This window comes from Pan troglodytes, chromosome 4, assembly GCF_028858775.2.
Source record: "Pan troglodytes isolate AG18354 chromosome 4, NHGRI_mPanTro3-v2.0_pri, whole genome shotgun sequence".
NCBI classification, from domain to species: domain Eukaryota; kingdom Metazoa; phylum Chordata; class Mammalia; order Primates; family Hominidae; genus Pan; species Pan troglodytes.
The window spans coordinates 39,567,848-39,587,781 of NC_072402.2; the positions used below are offsets into that span (position 1 = coordinate 39,567,848).

Sequence of the window (19,934 nt, forward strand, 5' to 3'; positions counted from 1 at the left end):
CCCCTCTCATCCCAGAGGAAGGGGTATCCTCCGTTCCTTTTTTCTAAGCTGGGGTGGGAAGGCTGAGAGCTGAGAGAGCATCAGCCATAGATGCTATCTCAAACGTCAGTGTGCATAATAGTGTACTCCAGTGCTCTGTTAAAAGGCAGACCTCAGCCGGACGCGGTGGCTTATGCCTGTAATCCCAGCACTTTGGGAGGCTGAGGTGGGTGGATCACATGAGGTCGGGAGTTCAAGACCAGCCTGACCAATATGGTGAAACCCCGTCTCTACTAAAAATACAAAATCAGCCAGGTGTGGTGATGCATGCCTGTGATTCCAGCTACTTGGGAGGCTGAGGCAGGAGAATCGCTTGAACCTGGGAGGCGGAGGTTGTCCTTAGAGATGGCCTTATAGGGTCAGGAGTGATCCTCAGAAGCCTGCACTCACGCAAGCATCCAAGTGACCTTGATGCAGGTGTAAATGAATTTGGGGATCACTGCCCTAAGTCACTCTCCCAGATGACATAGCTGCCTCAACTCTTGCCTTGAGAAATACCAGGGGCAGGAAAAGCTGTGTATTACAAATCACATGATGGGAAAAAACAAACAAACAAAAAAGCAACCCAGGGACATTAAGCCAAGTAGGACGGAGTACAGAGTGCAGAAATTACTAGAAATGTTAATTCCTGAATTCCTGTTCTTGCACCAAAATGGGTTCAAGTTTCTCAGCAAAAATGAAAGATCAAGGACAAGAACATATGAATGGCTAATTCCCCCAAACCATTTGCAGCATTTAACCAAAAGCAAACTTGAACTGAATCTACCAAATAAGCTTAATATTCATGTTTATATTTTTTCTTTATTGAGCTTTCTACTTTTACTACTCAACATGATTTATAGAGACTCATTTGAGCTTTCTACTTTTACTACTCAACATGATTTATAGAGACTCATTTGAGCTTTCTACTTTTACTACTCAACATGGTTTATAGAGACTCATGGAACTAAAGAGCACTGTCAAACAGTCAGGAGACCTTTATCCTAATCCCAAATCTACCACTAACTCCACCATGGATAAGTGAGATAAATTTCTGAGCCTCAGTGTCCCCATATATGAAATGGGGATTTGACTCTGTTAAAGAAAAACAAAGGTGTTCAGACTGAGAAGGCAAGGGAAGATGGCTCTACATTCTATATCACCCTAAAAATGGAAGACACAAAGAAATCATTCTGTGACAACCTTGTACAAATGTTCTCCCCCACCAGCTTCCCTAGAGTCACTCTATGCCTTGAATAATGATACCGTTTTATGACTTTTAAGCATCACAGCATGAGGCAGCTTCCGGTGGGGAGGTTCACACAGGAAGGAAGAGATCTCAGTGCTGTTTGCTACTCATACCTTTTGATGTTTCAACAAAAAGCCAAGCATTCTTTGAAACCAGTCATAATAGTGGCAAAACCAAAAAGACAATTGATGAATTGAAGGTAGTATGGAGGCCTAACCAAGAATAAAGATGCACCAAAATTTTCTTGGGTGAAGAGAACAGAATAAAGTCTACGTCATAGAGAAGTACAAATTCTTAATAATACTTTAAGGCACAGTAGCTGATGCCTGTAATTCCAGCACTTTGGGAGGCCAAGGTGGGAGGACTGCCTGAGGCCAGGAGTTCAAGACCAGTCTAAGCAACATAGTGAGATCTCATCTCTATTTTATTTTAATTGAAAAAAGAGAGAGCAAGAAAGAGCTAGCCTAAAATGAGCAAAAGAGAGAAGGAGAAAGAGGGAGGAAGAACACAAGGTAAATACAAGATAAATTATTCCCAGAACAAACTACTTATAATAGCACCAGTTAAAACAAAATAGAAACAGTTCACAGGAAAAAAAAAGAGAAAGGAAAATAAAACAATATATAGCCATATATAGCCAATGGATGGCTATATTGTGCTAATTCCACCAAAGCTTAAGTGAGAATTTATTGATCAAGAGCTAGAACTAGAACTAGCCCATATAGAACCTAAAAACCAAGACCATGTTTTGGACTTACAAGGAAGACATGATCAAAACACATTAAGAAATAAAGAAATGGGATAGTATGTTATAGTTTTTAAGCACAGTCTTTGAAGTCAGAAAGACCTAGGTTATAATACTGTTGCTGTCGCCTGTTGGCTGCGACACTGAATAAATTACTTAAGTTTTTCCAAGACTTGGTTTTTCCATCTATCAAATGGGGATAATGCTCCTTCCCACAGAGTGGTTGTGAGAATCGAGACCATGTGGGTTGAATGCTTAAAGCACCGTGCCTGGTGAGTAGACACTCGTGTGATAATCCTTGTGAGTAAAGTACATTTGCAACCATGGAAAATTCCAAACCTCTCCCAGGTTTCCAACTTTGAAGATCCTGAGAAACAAATATAAACTTTGGGATCAAATATCAGTTGCTCAACTTGTCTTTGGCTGGAGATGATTAATACCGATTATTTGTATTTTAAAATACCAGCACTCTGAAAAGTTATACTTTCATCTGTCAGAACATACCCGATTGGCACCTGTCCAACATACATCCAAAGCTAGTACAATATGTGAAACTAAAAACAAAGAACTTTTTCCACCTACTATATGCCCAAGCCTAGGCTTGGCAGACAGAGAACACGAAATGTGTCCTGCTGAGTCAGATAAGCAATGCCTTGATCTGCCCCAGGGCATCTGACCTCCCAGTGTCCTCCTCTGCTGCCCAAATCCAGACCCCTGCCAAGTCCTGTAGCTTTTTCCTTTATATCCTTAATAAGTGTTCCTTCCATTCTAGCTCCACAGCATAATCCCTGGTCACCGCCAGCTGGCCCTCAGCACCAACACCTCTCTGAGGCCCCAACTACAAGCACTACTTGTTGGCAGGTAGGGCTGGCTGGGATCACGTCTATTCCTGTGCCACGGAGATCACCCTGTTAAGACCACCTCTCCAACTCTGCCAAGCTACCCTGGACAAGGCTGGGCTCCTCACAAGTTACTCTCTCCCTGCCATTGGGATGTGCCAGGCCCTGATCTCTGCCTCGCTGGCACAGGGCTCCTGAGGCAAGCTGGTTGGAAAGCAGCCCCAAGCAGGCCTTCCCCTCAACCAGGTGCCAGACTTGCGAGGGGGTCCCTGCTCTCAGCTCACTGCACCCTCTGCCCCACCAGCTGCCGCATGGAACAACCAAGCAGTTCATCTTGCTCCCCGTGGAAAGCAGAGGTGAGGTCAGAGCCAGGGAGAGAGAGGGAAGGGAGAAATGGAGAGTTACAGTGGAAACATGAAAACTATTTATGTTTTGAAAATGCAATTAGGAATTCTTAAAAATTTCATTACTATTTTGTGTGTAGAGCAACAAAGAAAAATATTTCCCTGGAAATTCCAAGTTCTTATTAGCATTGCTTATCCATGGGTATGTCCTAGGAATAAGGATAGTGAGGTCCAAGCATGCAGAGGAAATCCATTGGATTCTCTAAAGTATTCCCCAGTCAGAAGATTCTCTTTTTTTAAAACTAATCATGAATATTGACTGTTAAGCAACTCATGGCTTTCACTTGCTTAAACATTTGAAGCACTTCTCCTTTCAAATCTGATTCTCTAACTCACCACTAGATAAGGCCAGAGCTTGAGACTTGATTTAATCAACAAGGTGTTCTTTTGGTATCTGAGTTGTAAACACTGACACAAAAGGAATCACACCCATGTTTTGTTTTCTTTCCAGGGCACATATATAACTGTCCCAGACTCACCAATATAGCCAATGGCTTGGCTCACATAAAGAGACCTTTGAAAATAATATTTCTAAACAAGCCTATCACCAAGGGAAGGGTGTTTTTTTTGTTGTTGTTTTTTGCTTAGTTTATTTTCAGAGGTAGGACAGAAAAAGGAAGCACAGCAAAAGTTTTCTGTGTGTTTTCTCTTTCCTTAAAAAAGGAATATAATATCACAGGAACTTTCCTTGGGAGACACAATAGCAGTCACATTCATAACTATTTACTCAAGCTGCAATTTGCAAACTCCGTCTCCATTCCTTGCCAAGATTCCCTCTCCTGTTTTCTGACCTTCACAATAGCTCCGGTTGGATTAAGTTCCTCAACCTAGAGTTTATCCAAAAAGAATTCTCCATCGTACATTTTTGCATAGTTGTCCTAAAAACTAAAAGACTGAATTTCTTAAAACAGATTCATTTTCATTATTTGAATAAATTTTAGGCAGATTAATATAAAATCTACTCAGCAGTACTAATTCTTTTGGAAAAGTTACTCCTTTAATTTAAATAGTAGGATTTCTGGCATCAGAGAGGACATTTCAAAGCCCATATTAGTAGTAGACTTGTCTGTACGGTTTCATTTCAGCAAAAGCCCCACAGCAAAGAAGCTATAAAGTTAGCTTTGAGGGCCTACTTGAAAAGGAAACCTAAAAAGTCCATTTAGTATTATTTTAAATGACAAAGAAATGAAAAGGCTTAGTTTAAAACAGCTCCCAATTCAAAAAAATCAAGGGAGTTGCCAGGCATGGTAGCAAGCACCTGTAGCCTCAGCTACTTGGGAGGCTGAAGCTGGAGGATTGTTTGAGCCCAGGAGTTTGAATCCAGCCTGGGCAACACAGCAAGACCCTTAAAATTAAAAACAAAAAAACAAACCAACAAAAAACAATCAAGGCAGCAGTAAGCTTAGAACCGTAAGCATTCAGATCAGGAAGGAATCAATTTCTGATTGAGTTTCTAATAGTAACAAAAATAATTTTATCCTCAAATTCCCTTTCTGGGGTCAATTTCAAAAGCCTATGAAGACACCCTGTGAAAGGCAGCTTCTAAGGTGGTGCCCAGTCATCCCCATCCCTCTGAATTCATCCCCTTGTGGAAAACTCCTCCCCTTGAGCATGGCCTTGACTTAGTAACTCGATTCTAATGAATAGGATACAGCATAAATGATGGGTGTCATTGCTAAGAATAGGTTACAAAAAGACTGTACCTTCCATCTTCTTCTCTCAGTTGCCTACTCTGATGGAAACCAGTTGCCATGTGTAAGTTTCTATGTGTAAGAGGCCCAAGTGGTGAGCAACTGAGGGAAGACTCTGGCCAACAGCAGCAAGGAACTGAGATCTCCAGTCCAAAAACCTGTCAGAAACTGAATCCTGCCAGTGTCACTGGGTGGCTTGGAAGTGGGTGTGCCCCACGTGAACTGTGAGATGACTGCAGCTTTGTGAGAGACCCAAAACCAGAGGACCCAGTTAAGCAATGACAGATTTCTGACCCTCAAAAATTCCGAGATAAATGTTTATTGTTTTAAGCTGCTAAGTTTTAGAATAACTTGTTATATAGTCATAGGCAACTAATACATATACAAGACATCCTTTGCCTCTTAACAGAATTGATTCACTCTCCACTTCATCTGAATCCTTCAGCCTGTAGGGTGAAGTAATTTGGGTGAAGAGCCAAATTACTTCTTTTTGGCCCTAAAAATAAGCCTGTTTAATATTTTGTTCATTGCCATCAATATTAGTTTTTTGAGGCCAGGAGCAGTGGCTCATGCCTGTAATCCCAGCACTTTTGGAGGCCAATGCAGGCGGATCACTTGAGGCCAAGAGTTTGAGACCAGCCTGGCCAACATGGTGACATCCTGTCTCTACAACAATATAAAAATTAGCCAGACATGGTGGCATACTTCTGTAATCCTAGCTACTTGGGAGGCTGAGGCAGGAGAAATAATCGTTTGAACCCAGGAGGTGGAGGTTACGGTGAGCCGAGATCGCACCACTGCACTGCATTCCAGCCTGGGCAACAGAGTGACACTATGTCTCAAAAAAAAAAAAATTCATTTTTTGAGTCTTAACATCTATACGTAAAGACTTCATAATTTTATAAAGTTTGAGCAATAATTTCAGCCTTAAGTCCTCCTAATACACAGGCTTCCTCTTTCTCTCTTCATTCATTCATTGAGCAATACTCTATATGCCTTTCTGGATATTTTCTAGTTCACTGTGGTATCACGGCTTATTAAGTTGTCTGGAATTCCCAGCTTCATAACTTACTGGGTCACAAACCTGTCACGAAGGACTTGCATCATCTAACTGCAATATAGAATTTTCCAGTGAAACAAAGATATTACCGCTAGGCTGGCAGTCTAGCTGTCTACCGTGAGTCTGATTCATATCCTCCTTGTTACCTCCAACATCCAAAATGTACAGAAAACAGAGCATAATCAAACCTCTTTAGTAGCGAATGATACTGATCCAACACTGGGCATTACGTTATTCATTCAAACATGCAATAGATGTGATGTCAAAAGGCCTTCTAATCGGTGAGTTTGACCTGGATGTGGAAGCCAGAGAAGGATACCCTGAAAAAGTGAGCTGCAATCTGAAGAGGAAGTAAGTCTGACTAGATAAAGAGGAATATGAAAAGCGAATAGCACATGGCAAGGTCCTGTGCAGGAGGGAACAGGGAATAAAACAGATCAATGTGGTTGAAGCACAGAGCAGTGCGGCACAATGTAAAACTAAAGAGGTTGAACTGGACTATGCAGAGCCTACGAGGCCAAGTAAAGGAGTTTGCTCAGAGTTTTGAAAAGATTTATCTGACTATAAGACAGATAAAGGATTGAAGGAGGCCAGAGACTCATGAAGAAACCAGTTAAGGGCCACTACAGTAGTCTCACAAGAGATGCTGGAATCCTTCGGCAGGCTAGCAGTGGTGGGATAGAGAGGTGAACATATGAGAGCTGTTTAGGAGGATGATGGCTGGATATGGAGATGATACACATATACAGAGAGATTAACAGAGCAAACATAAATGAAGGAAAATAACTTTAAACTCTTGAGTAAAAAGTTCAACCAAATGGCGAGTTTTTCTGAGCACAGCATTATTTGTTGCCTGAACTCCATCTCCCAAAACAACCCTTCTAGGCTTGTTTACACATAAAGGATGCTCAATAAATATCTGTAAAACAAACACAGTATTTAGATATCTCGTGTATCTTAGGGGTAGCTTCTGTATGCAATGTATCTGCTAATACCAATTGATCTTATTTAACAGCTTCCTAAGGACCTCTCCAAGCCAGTGTAAGGAAATTATCTTTAATAAATAGCTTTATTGAGATACAGCTTATATACCATACAATTCTCCCTTTTAAAGTAAACAACTCAGTGGTTCTTAGTATACTCAAAGTTGTGCAACCATCACCACAATCAATTTTAGAATATTTTTATCAGCCCAAAAAGAAATCCCATACCCAGTAGCAGTTACCCAGCATTCCTCTTCTTCCCCTAGGTCCTGGCAATCACTAATCTACTTTGTCTCTTTGGATTTGTCTATTCTGGACATTTCATATAATATGTGGCCTTTTGTGTCTAGCTTCTTTCACTCAACATGTTTTTAAGGTTCATCCATGTTGTAGTATGTATCAGTACTTCATTCTTTTTTATAGCTGAGAAATATTTCATTGTATGGATACATCACCATTTATCAGTGGGTAGACATTTGGATTGTTTCTGCTTTTTGTCATTATAAATAATGATTCTGTGAACATTTGAGTACAAGCTTTTGTATGGGCATAGATTTTCAATTTTCATACGTATATACCTGGGAGGATAATTGCTGGGTCATATGGTAACTCTATGTTTAATTTTTTAAAGAGCTGCCAGACTATTTTCTAAAGTAGCTGCACCATTTTACAATCTGTTCAGCAATGTATGAGTTTTGATTTCTCTACACCCTCACTAACATTTGTTATCGTCCATCTTTGATTATAGCTACCCTGGTGGGTATGAAGTAACATCTCATCGTGGTTTTGATTTGTATTTCCCTGATGACTAATGATGTTGACTACCTTGTCATATGCTTATTGATCACTTGTGTATCTTCTTTGGAGACATGTCTATTCAGAACTTTTGCCCATTTTAAAATTAGGCTATTAACTCTTTATGTAGAATTTAAAAGTGCTTTATTTTTATTTTTATTTTTTTTGAGATAGAGTCTTGCTCTGTCACCCAGGCTAGAGTAGAGTGCAGTGTGATCTCAGCTCACTGCAACCTCCACCTCCCAGGCTCAAGCAATTCTCCCACTTCAGCCTCCAGAGTAGCTGGGACTACAGGCATGTGCCACCACATCCAGCTAATTTTTCTATTTTTTTGTAGAGATGGGGTTTCACCATGTTGCCCAGGCTGCTCTCGATCTCCTGGGCTCAAGCGATCTGCTGGCCTTAGCCTCCCAAAGTGCTGGGATTACAGGTGTGAGCCACCTCACCCGACTAAGAATCCTTTGTATATTCTGAATACATGTAACCTTTATCAGACACATGATTTGTCTTTTCACTTTCTTGATGGTATCTCTTGAATCAAAAAAGGTTTCAGTTTTTATAATGTCTAATTTATCTGTTTTTCTTTTATTGGTTGTGCTTTGGTGTCATAGCTCAGAAACCAATGCCTAACACCCAAGGCTACGAAGATTTACTCCTGTTTTCTTCTGGAGAGATTTACAGTTGTGGCTCTCACATTTAGGTTAATAATCCATTTTAAGAAAATGTTTGTATACGGTGTGAGGCAGAGGTCGAAATTCATTTTTATGTATGGAGACATTCAGTAGTCAGCATCCTTTGTTGAAAAGGGCATCTTCTCTCACTCCCAGTGAATTGCCTTTATTCTGCTGATGAAAATCAGTTTACCAGAAGTGTTAGGGTTTATTTCTAGACTCTCAAATCTATTCTATTGATCTACATGCATATCCTTATGCCAGTACCACACTGTCTCAATTACTGTGGGCTTTGTAAGTACGTTTTGAAATTGAAAAATGAGTCCTCCAACTTTGCGTTTCTTTTTCAAGACACTTTTGACTATTCTGCATTCCTTGCATTTCCATATAAACTTTTTGTTCTTGTTTTTGAGACAAGGTCTTGCTCTGTCATCCAGACTGGAGTGCAGTGGTGTGATCGTAACTCACTGCATCCTCAGCCTCCTGAGTGATCTTCATGCCTCAGCCTCCAGAGTAGCTAGGTCTACTGGTGCATGCCACCACATCTAGCTAATTCAAAAATTTTTTTTTTGCAGAGACAGGGTTTTGCTACATTACCTAGGCTGGTCTCAAACTCCTGGCCTCAAGCAATACTCCCATCTCAGCCTCCCAAAGTGCTGGAAGATAAGCACAAGCCACCAGACCTGGCCACCATATAAATTTTAGAATCAGCTTTTTAATTTCTCCATTTAAAAAAAAAGAAGGCAGCTGGGAATATTTCTAGAAACTGTATTGAATCTATAAATCAATTTGGGACCATTGTTTTCTTAATGCTATTTTCCAATCCATGAACATGAGATGTCTTTCCATCTATTTAAGAGTTTTAAAATTTTCAATGTGATGTAGTTTTCAGTGTTCAATTCTTGTACTTCTTTTGTTAATTTTATTCCTAAGAATTTTATTGTTTTTAATGCTATCATATAGTGAATTGCTTTCTTAATTTCATTTTCAGATTGCTTATTGCTCATGTCAAGAAATGCAATTTTTACACACTACCCTAGTATCCTACAACCATGATGGACTCATTGTGGTGGGGTTTTTTTAGTGTTTTCTTCTGTTCTGTTTTTTAGTAGATTCCTATGGATTTTCTATAAACCAGATAACATCCCTTAGAAATAGTTTCACGTCTTCCTTTCTAACCTGGATGCTTTTGCTTATTTTTCTTGCCTAACTGCCTGGCTAAAATCTCCAGTACAATGTTAAACAGAAGTGGTAAGAAAAAACATCCTTATTCCTGTATTTCACCATTGAGTATGGTACTACTTGTAGGTTTTTCATAGATGTCCTTTATCAGGTTGAAATTCTCTTTTATTCCTAGTTTGTTGAACGTTTTAAGTCAAGAAAGGGGGCTGGATTTTATCAAATGTTTCTCCTGCATATATTGAGATGATCATATGGCTTCTGTCCTTTCTTCCATTAATATGGTCTATGATATTGACTTTCAGGTCTTAAACCAAGCTTGCTTCTTAGGATAAATCTCACTTGATGGTATTAAATATATTTTATATGTTGCTGGATTTGATTTGCTAGTATTTTGCTAAGGATTTTTGCATTTGTATTCATAAGAGATATTGGTCTTTAGTTTTCTTGAGATGGCTATCTGGTTTTGGTATTAGGGTAATGTAGACCTCAGAAGAATGAATTGGAAAATGTTTTCTCTTTTCGTATTTTTTGGAAGAGTTTGCAAGGACTGCTCTTAATTCTTCTTTAAACATTTGGCAGAATTCTACTGTGAAGTTATCTGGGTTTGTGGGAAGTTTTCTGATTTCTAAGTCAGGCTCTTCACTTATTATAAGTCTCATTCTGTTTATGTTAGTTTTTTTCAGATGTTTAAGTCTCTTATTGAGTCAGTTTTAGTAGCTTGTCATTCTAGGAATTTCTCAATTTCCTCTAAGTTTTCATTGGCATGTAACTGTTCATAGTATTCCTTTATAATCCTTTGTATTTCTGTAATGTTGGTAGTGATGTCCCCTCTGAATAAAGAACTTTTCAATGGCCTGATTTTTTATAGAATTTTGAAATTAATAAAACCAAAATTAAAGATATACTGGAATATTATAATTCTCAATTTGTAAAAATCTTAAGTTACAGGATATACAAACTAGATACCTTCCAATTCTCACCTCCAGAAAGAAAAACAGGTGCAAAGACAGAACCAATACATTTTTAATTAAAACGCAATAAAGTCATTTCAACCAAAATCAGAAACAAGAAACACTTCCTAGATGAATATATACAGTACAAGCATACAATTTAGTAGAAACTCAATATTCTAAGTCAACTCCATTCATGTGAACCCACATATGTGCATTATAATAAACCCAATATCACAAATTCCAAAGGTACTAATACTTTAAAAGAATCATGCAATAAATCCTCTCATCTTTTCAAGAAAGACAAATTCACCCTTTCCTGTATTTCTTGCATTCAAGACCATGAGTTTTCTGTGCACTATGCTTTCTTAAATCAGCACAACTATATGTCTAGTAGTAGCCACAAATTTTTATATAATCCATGACCAAAAATCAGCTTCTTTCAAAGTATTTGTGTCTTGGCCGAGTACAGTGGCTCATGCCTGTCATCCCAGCACTTTGGGAGCCGAGGTGCGCGGATCACTTGAGGTCAGGAGTTCGAGACCAGCCTGGCTAACATGGTGAAACTCCATCTCTACTAAAAATACAAAAATTAGCCAGGTGTAGTGGTGAGCGCCTGTAATCTCAGCTGCTTGGGAGGCTGAGGCAGGAGAATCACTTGAACCCAGGAGGCAGAGGTTGCAGTGAGCTGAGATCCCGCCACTGCAGTCTAGCCTGGGCGACAGAGTGAGACTCCATCTCAGAAAGAAAAAAAGAAAAAGCACAAAGAAAAAAAGTATTTGTGTCTTAATAAAAGATTCATAAATATATACTACATCTAATATACTCTTATCAAATAAATTTATGAAAAGCCATCTTAGAGGAAAAATTGTACATTTTGATAGTTATTTTCATGAAACTATTCCAAGGAAAGTTTTCCTCAAAGAATCTGAAATAATCATTATGCTGACTTTCTGAAACAAAATTCAACTACAGAATTTCAAAAATACTAGAGAAGATGACAAGCTTTCAAGCTACATTTATACCATTTCAATATACTGAGGAGAAAACTTTGCTTATGTTATCACCATAAACCTGACTGGCACTATAGCTTACAGAATACTTTCACCTTCTTTAAATGATTTTTTAAAAATCCTTGAATCCATGAATAAGTAGGGCAATAAGTAACATCATCTTGGTTGTCTCATTTACAGAGGGGACAAATTGAACTTCCCACAGGTTAAATGGTCTGTGGAAGGTCAAGCTGCTTGTGTAAGTGGTGGAGCTGGGACCAGGAAGTTAGGTAAACCAACTCCCAATCACATATCATTTTCCTCTACATGACACCCCTTCCCACTTGTTAAAAACAGGAGGCAAAAACAGAATGTAAAGTGAGTATCAATAGAAAAGTAAGTTTTTCTACTATCTCCTTGAACTTATTCACTGAAAGTATATTTTTTCTTTTCTTTTTCTTTCTTTCTTTTCCTTTTTTTTTTTTTTTTAAAGACAGCGTCTCACTCTGCCACCCAGGCTGGAGTGCAGCAGCCCGATCTCAGCTCACTGCAGCCTCCACCTCCCAGGCTCAAGTGATCCTCCCACCTTAGCCTCAGGAGTGGTTGGGACCACTTCTTTTTAATGCCTATGAACTAATCTCCTTATCTAACTTTTTTGCGACAACTTGACTAAAAGCATGTTTTTAATGATCTTAGACTGATAGTGAATCGCTAGCATCCTGCAACCTAACTGTAGACTTCACAGACATGTTAAACAATCTTTAAAACTTGGTTTTTAGAGCCTAAAGAAAGTTACGTGACACTACTAAAATATTAAACAACTCTGAGAAACCCCTTGAAAGCAATTTTGATGTCAAATTAGGGCATGTGTCACCAAAATACTGATTAAAAACCTCATCATTCTAGTTCTGTAGATAGCCATTCATCAGTGATCAGAGATAATTAACACCAGTGACCATTTAACCAAGTATTTATTTCTATATAGCTAAGAGGGCTGGAACATATCTTTGTCCAGGGAACAATACTGTCGCTCCACCCTGGCATAAAGCATTCAATCAAACTCTAACTCATGGTATATGAACTCTGTAGTATTCGCCCCACAAAGGATAAAGTTCTCTCAATTCCTCTCATGAGGAAAGTATTTGCACTTAGGACTCTTTATCTTCACTTTCTCCTTGGAGAACGCAACATTTATTTAATCTAAAAAGCCTAAAAGAGTCAATGTGATTTTAGAGACAATATACCCTAAGTGGCCACACACCCACGGTTTAAAGAGGAGATTGCTGTCATAAACCTACTTAGGGACTGATGGACTTCAGTCTGATATGCCACTGTCCTGCTGGGCATTTATCATCATTGGGCTGCAAGTGGGGAAAAGACCCAAGGAAGCTCTGGGGAAAAAGGAAGTTGATTTAAGTCATTGTTGCTCCTCTACATCCAAGCCAGTGAGATGAAGAATTTGAAACAATCTGCAGTTGGCCCCGTGATTTCCTGGGAGGCTCCGAGGCAGGGAAACGAATAGTTGCCTTCCTCCTAGTGCCTCAACTTTGGCTGTGGCATCAACTTTTTCTCAACTCTGCCCAACCATTTGCAAGAAATAGATGCTTCTTCTCCCATTATCCTGCTGCCAACAAGACTGCAAATGAGTTATTAGAACTATGTAGCATATGCACAGGAGTGTGATGTGCACCCAGCTGTGACTCAGGGGTGGAGCAGAGTGTGGAGGGGTCACCCCTAGCCCACTGGTCTCCTGGCATGGGAGGTTTGGCCAAATCTAAATCACTGAGTGCAGGCAAGAATCTCTCCCTGGCCATCTCCAACTACGACAACTCTTTAGAATTGCTGGCCCATTTCAGAACCCTCTGGTCATCAAATCCCACGCCCTTATCACAAAGCTTATCTCCAAGAGATGGTGCACAAATAGACTAAGTCTGGATCTTACCTTTTGGCTTCCTCTAAGTGGCACAGATATTCATAAGCAATGTTCTGCCGCCTCCTCTCATCCATCTCCTCTGCAGAGAGCCTTTCATCGTCCACAATAGCTAGAAATAGAGGATAACAACATGTGATTTACAAAGGCAGTCTTCATTAAACACCCGAGACAATCAATCAGAAAAAAAATCATATGCAGCTGAACATTTAACATTCAGAGACAGGAGTATTGAAATACCAGGCAGAGAGAGAAATTTGCCTTTGGATTTTACAATATCATTTCTTTTCCTTTATTTTTATTTTTATTTTTTTGAGACAGGAACTGGCACTGTCACCCAGGCTGGAGTGCAGTGGTGCCATCATGACTTACTGCAACCTCAGCCTCCTGGGCTCAAGCAATCTTCTCACCTCAGCCTCCCAAGTAGCTGGGACTATAGGCACACGCCACCACACTTGGCTAGTTTTTTTATTTTTACAGTATTATTTCTAACAAGTGAATCAAGGCCAGGTGCGGTGGCTCACGCCTGTAATCCCAGCACTTTGGAAGGCGGAGGTGGGCGGATCACAAGGTCAGGAGATCAAGACCATCCTGGCTAACACGGTGAAACCCCATCTCTACTAAAAATACAAAAAATTAGCCAGGTGTGGTGGGGGGCACTTGTAGTCCCAGCTAGTTGGGAGGCTGAGGCAAGAGAATCAGGAGAATCACTTGAACCTGGGAGGTGGAGGTTGCAGTGAGCCAAGATTGCGCCACTGTACTCCACCCTGGGCGATAGAGTTAGACTCAGTCTCAGAAAAAAAAAAAAAAAAAAGCAGTGTGCAAACGGGCAGGAGCTTCCATGGATGTCCTCATCCTTGTCCCACCCCCCTTCCTACCACTCCCAATTTTCCATTGTGGCTCCATTCCTTGAACATGGAGACCTCACCCCACAGCATTGATACCAACGGGTGTCAACAAAGATTGACATCTGTCAAAAACATTTTCTTTTTCTTTAATAAACTCAGTCCAATCTAAACTTTAAAACTGAGCTCTCACATTTCAGAAAAGTACAGAAGCTCTCAATCTTCCTCTGCACCTCCATTGCGAGAGTCCAGGTCTTAATGTCTCTCCCATAAACTCTCAGAACAGGTCTAGTCACTCAGCCACTACCCCTCTTCCACTCATTCTCCCCATGGCCAACAGAAGCATCTTCCTTATTACTCCCCCTCTCAAAACTTTTGATGGCTCCCCTATTTCCTACAGAACAAGTTCTAGAGCACTTTGCATCTCCCCACATCCAGGAAGCCCACACTTTAGCCAGAGCTCCCAGGCAGCACCGTGTTCCAGGACCACACCACTCCCTCCAACGCTGAGTGCTTCTGCTCCACCCTTCTCTCTGCCTGGAAAGCCATTCTCCCACCTTCTGCAGGTGGTGCCTTTCACATCATCTCAGGCAAAATTCCATGGATCTCTGAATCTAAATCCATTGGCTCTCCTTGGCACTTTAGTTCACATTTTTATTACATCACTCATCAGAAAAGCCCCCCACTGTAAATCAGTCTGTCTGTCTCTCCAAACTAGGGGATCCTTAGAGGAAGGTTTTGATCATCCTCATGTCTCCTGCGAATTTGTCAGGGCTCCTTGCACATAGATAGCACTCTACGTGTACAGAAAAACTACCTTCCAGTGAATCCTCACTAAGTGAGCTCATCATTACTGCATAATGAATAGACTTTAAAAATTATAATTTTTAGGCCAGGCACGGTGGCTCACGCCTGTAATCCCAGCACTTTGGGAGGTCGAGGCAGGCAGATTACTGAGTCAGGAGTTCCAGACCAGCCTGGGCAACATGGTGAAATCCCATCTCTACTAAAAATACAAAAATTAGCCAGGCGTGGTGGTAATCCCAGCTGTAATCCCAGCTAATCAGGAGGCTCAGGCAGGAGAATCACTTCAACCCAGGAGGCGGAGGTTGCAGTGAGCTGAGATAGCACCACTGCACTCCAGCCTAGGTGACAGTATGAGACTCTGTCTCAAAAAAAAAATTATATTTCTTTCCCTGTGTTTTCTTAAATGATACCTGCCACACTCACATACCATCACCTAATCCTCCATCTCTACTGTTCTGAACAGTTAATCCCCAAGATACCTCATGATTTCCAGTTTCTCTTTTTAATTTCAGCTTAAAGACTTTCCCATTTCTGACAGGATATTTTCATTTTATAGTACTTCAGAAACACTAAGGTTTGGATCCAAAATAAAACTCCTAGTGGGAGCCCATGTGCTTGTCACACCATCCCCAACTTGGAAGAGTGGGCACTGGGGTCACATTAAAAAGGCGGTGCTCTCCCCATCTTTCTTATGCTGCTGCACCCTTCCAGCCTCAACTAACCCCCCAGCAGGAGACAGAAGCCCCAGCAGAACCCCGTCCCTCGGCCTCTGCCCACAACTGCCTCCACAAACCATGCAAGATTGTACCAGCCCAGGACAGCTGCTGAGGGGCTCCCAAACTCTGTTATCATCCTGTCCAAATAAGAGATTTTACTTAATGTGTGAATTAAAATATACACCCACAAAGCTTTAAATTGCAATTGCAACATACTGACCCCATCTAGTGGGATCCTACCTATCTTCCAGGCTTGACCCAGTGGGCACTTTTCTTCCCAAAGTCTTCCTGATTGTCTCAGCTCAAAATGCCCTCCTATCCTGCTTTGGTTAACAGTAAACTCCTAGAAGACATATTTGTGTCCTCATGGTGCCCAGCACACCTCCCTGCACAGGCTGCATGCTCTGTAAAAATATACGATGAAAAAATAAAATATCTTATCGGGAAAGGCTCCCAAAGGGCTCCAAAATATCTCTGTGAGGTAATTTTATTTATTTACACTCAATAAGAGTATGATCATTAATGGAGCAAAGATAGCACCATTCTGTGGACTTTACTCAACTAATGTTCAATTCATAGGTTCTATGTGCCACATGTGAGTCAAAGCACCAGACACAGGGTAATAAGTATAAAAAATGTGTACCCTCATGGGACTTCCTTGTACATATCCATTCCTTGCCTTCTGACCTTCTGCCTGGCCCACTGACTTTCTAACTACACACACTTTGGCCTCACCTTCCTTGAATGGGAGAGGACACCTTTCATAATCTACTGTCAAACTGTAAGTCTAGGAAGGTTAGGGAATTTGAGAAAATCTTAACAGCAAAAGCAGATCCTTCTGGGCCACAGAGACTGCCTGCAAATATTTCTGCATTACTCAATATTTACTAAGTAGTGGCTTCTGATAAGAACCACTGGCATGGATAATAACCCTGTCATTTAAAGATCCATCATGGAGCTAATAAAATAATTCACTTAAGATGTGGCTTTACTGCCTATAAAGGATGTTTCCATATGTTACTGTGTGGTTCTGTGGTTCTGTGGTTCTCATGATCACCCTGAGAGATAGGCATTATCTCTTTCCTATAAATGAGGAAACCAAAGTCAAGCAAGGGAAAGGGACTGCCCACAGCTATTTGCTGGGTCAATGGTAAAGCCAGGGCCGGAACTAAGGTCTGTCAACATTGCAGCCCTTATTCTTTGCCCAGTACCTCCTGCTGTTAAATCTAAGTGGGCCCAGGAAGGGACTTGTCACTGCCAAGCCCAAGAAGCAGGTCATTTAAGTGGCTTCAAAATTCTTTTCATTTTAAAGTAACTTGATTAACTGCAACCTCCACAGTTCATCTTTACTTGCTGCCATGAACCACAAAAAACATGAGGACATTGTGAAGAACACAGCTTTCTGATGTGTTAGCAACACAAAATACCACTTGTAGCATCAGATGACAGTTCAAAGCAATTGCATTCTATGAAAATTATACAATAAGGCTTATTCACAGATTCAAGGAGCAGAATGAAAGCAAGTTGTTAGAGAGTATTTTGAAATAGAAGTATAAATTAGAAATGAAAGAGTCCTTTAGGAGTCCATTGCCCAAAGAATACGTAAAAAATCCAATGTAAAAATAGCCCAAAATCTACCTAATTCAATAAGGAGTTGACATGGTCACTGTTTAATTTCCCCTATTCTCTACCTGCTACCTTCACACAGAGACACCAAGGCCACCATACACTTTGTATTAAAATTCACTCATTTGTTCAACAAACATTTGAGTGGCTGCTTGGTGCCAGTTTATTATGGAGATGGAACACAAAGTGATGAATATGACTCAAAAGGTCTCTCAAAGTTTTTATTAAACAATTGAAAGTTTGGCATAATTACGAAATGCTTAGATTTGAGGGATATATTGAAGGGAGGGTTGGCAAGAGGCCCCAAAACCAGGGCTTGGAATCTGTTCTGTAATAGGGTATTATTTAGGGTGTTTCTCTTCAAGGAAAAGCAGAAAACCAGGAATTACCAATTCATAGAAATATGTCCGGCTGGGGTAGCTCCCACCACTTTGGGAGGCCAAGGTGAATGAATCCCTTGAGTTCAGGAGTTTGAGACTAGCATGGGCAACATGGTGAAGCCCCATCTCTACAAAAAAATACAAAAAATTGGCTGAGTGTGGTGGTGCAAGCCTATAGTCTCAGCTACTCGGAAGGCTGAGGCAGGATTACTTGAGCCCATGAAGTGGAGGCTGCAGCAAACTATGATCGCGCCACTGTATTCCAGCCTGGGTGACAAAGCAAGACCCTGTCTCAAAAAAGAAAGAAAGAAAGAAAGAAAAAAATATGCCCACAATTTAGCATTTATTTTGTATTTTTAAAAATTTAAACTTTATTTATTTTTAGTAGAGACAAGGTCTCACTATGTTATCCACGCTGGCCTTGAACTTACCCCTGAGCTCAAACAGTCCTCCAGTTTACGCCTCCCAAAGTGCTGGGATTACAGGAGTGAGCCATGGTGCCCAGCCTTAGCATTATAAATATACATTGTTATTCTATGTGTTTCAAAATTTCTACAAGGAATCCTAAGTATACTTGAATATATAATTCATTTCAATTGTTCATTGAACCATCTTCTAAGAGTTGGGAACTGCTTTTATCTGGAAGAAAATACCTAAAAGGATATCTGCCCCCTCTCACAACTTAAAGAATAGTTATCAGAGATGGCATTTATACATCAAAGAACACAGTAGAAGGAAGGGAACTGATTCCAAGACACTAAAACTGGGGTGGGAATGGGAGAATGGAATATAAAGATGAGAGAACCTAAAGTCCAAGATTTCAAGTAAGCTGATACCCTCTGTAAATTTGACCCGTGGTACATTCCTGCTTCATACCAGCTTCCAAAAGTATTTCACAACTGCTTAATCTTAAGCTTTAAAGGACCACATAATCAAACTTCCTTAAACTGAATTTTCTTTTGAAAAATAGGCAAACCCTAGGCCGAAGTTGTTAGTAAACCAATACGTATTCACAGGCACTCTAAAGAATCTGAAACAATGAAAGAGACTGCCACCCCCATGTTAAAAACATGGCTTCATCAAGACACTAAAATTATGAGACACTGAGCACAGGCCCTCGAGTCTCATCCATTTCTATATCCCTACCAAGGGCAAAGGAAATAATAGGTGCTTAGTAAAGGCTGCTGAATGGTGTGCTCAACTTTGTGCTTCAAGGCAGAGATGCTGTGTCCTTCCAAGTTTAGTCCTACGAAGTTTGCTGCTCTCATAATAGTCACACAAGATACTAAGGGCAGGGGAACTTTATGGAAAGCCTGCCTTCCACATCATCCCTGGAACTGTTCCCCCATGACACATTTCTAAGAACTTTCCAAAGTTATAAATCAACACACAACTTCAGAGGATATTCGGGTTAGACAAGGCTGTAAGCGATTATGGCCACCTACCATAATAACACAAAGCCCCAAATCTTCAAGTTTGGCATTAGAAGAATTTCCCAGGTGGAGAAGTGAGGGTAACTAACAGTGACAAGACAAGTTTACCAACAAGAGTTAGAGTTCCTGATTGGCTGCCAATACCCTCTTTGTTGCAGTGAGGTCACTAGGGCCTGGAATAGTTAAGAAGCTTGTCATAATTATACAGGAACATGGAGAGATAGTTTAGGCTTTACGAAAATAATTTATCCTTTTCTGCAAATATGCTTTCAATGTACATGGCATCAGGATCTACACATGAAAGAGGGTTCCTTAATCCCACTTTCATACAAAAGTCCCCAAACTTTTTTCATACTTACAAACATCTACTTAACACTTGTTGGTTTTGTTTGTTCTTTTTTTTTTTTTTTTCTGAGACAGAGTCTCGCTCTTGTTGCCCAGGCTGGAGTGCAGTAGTACGATCTTGGCTCACTGCAACCTCTGCCTCGTGGGTTCAAGCGATTCTCATGACTCAGCCTCTCAAGTAGCTGGGACTACAGGCATGCGCCACCATGCCAGGCTAAATTTTTTTTTGTATTTTTAGTAGAGACAGGGTTTCACCAAGTTGGCCAGGCAGGT

The 19,934-nt window shown here is 40.5% G+C and overlaps 1 protein-coding gene across 5 annotated transcripts in view; it reads right to left on the reverse strand.

The window, feature by feature from the left end:
- IQGAP2 (IQ motif containing GTPase activating protein 2) overlaps positions 1 to 19,934 on the reverse strand; it is a 304,162-nt gene that overhangs the window by 232,185 nt on the left and 52,043 nt on the right. For 3 of the 5 annotated variants that reach the window (XM_001146396.6, XM_009448991.4, XM_063811148.1), the window contains exon 2: positions 13,522 to 13,621. In XM_001146396.6, coding sequence (XP_001146396.1) covers positions 13,522 to 13,621 — 100 coding nt within the window. Of the gene's footprint in view, positions 1 to 13,521; positions 13,622 to 19,328; positions 19,476 to 19,934 lie in introns of those variants that run through there. The other 2 variants (XM_063811150.1, XM_063811147.1) reach the window with 1 other exon arrangement.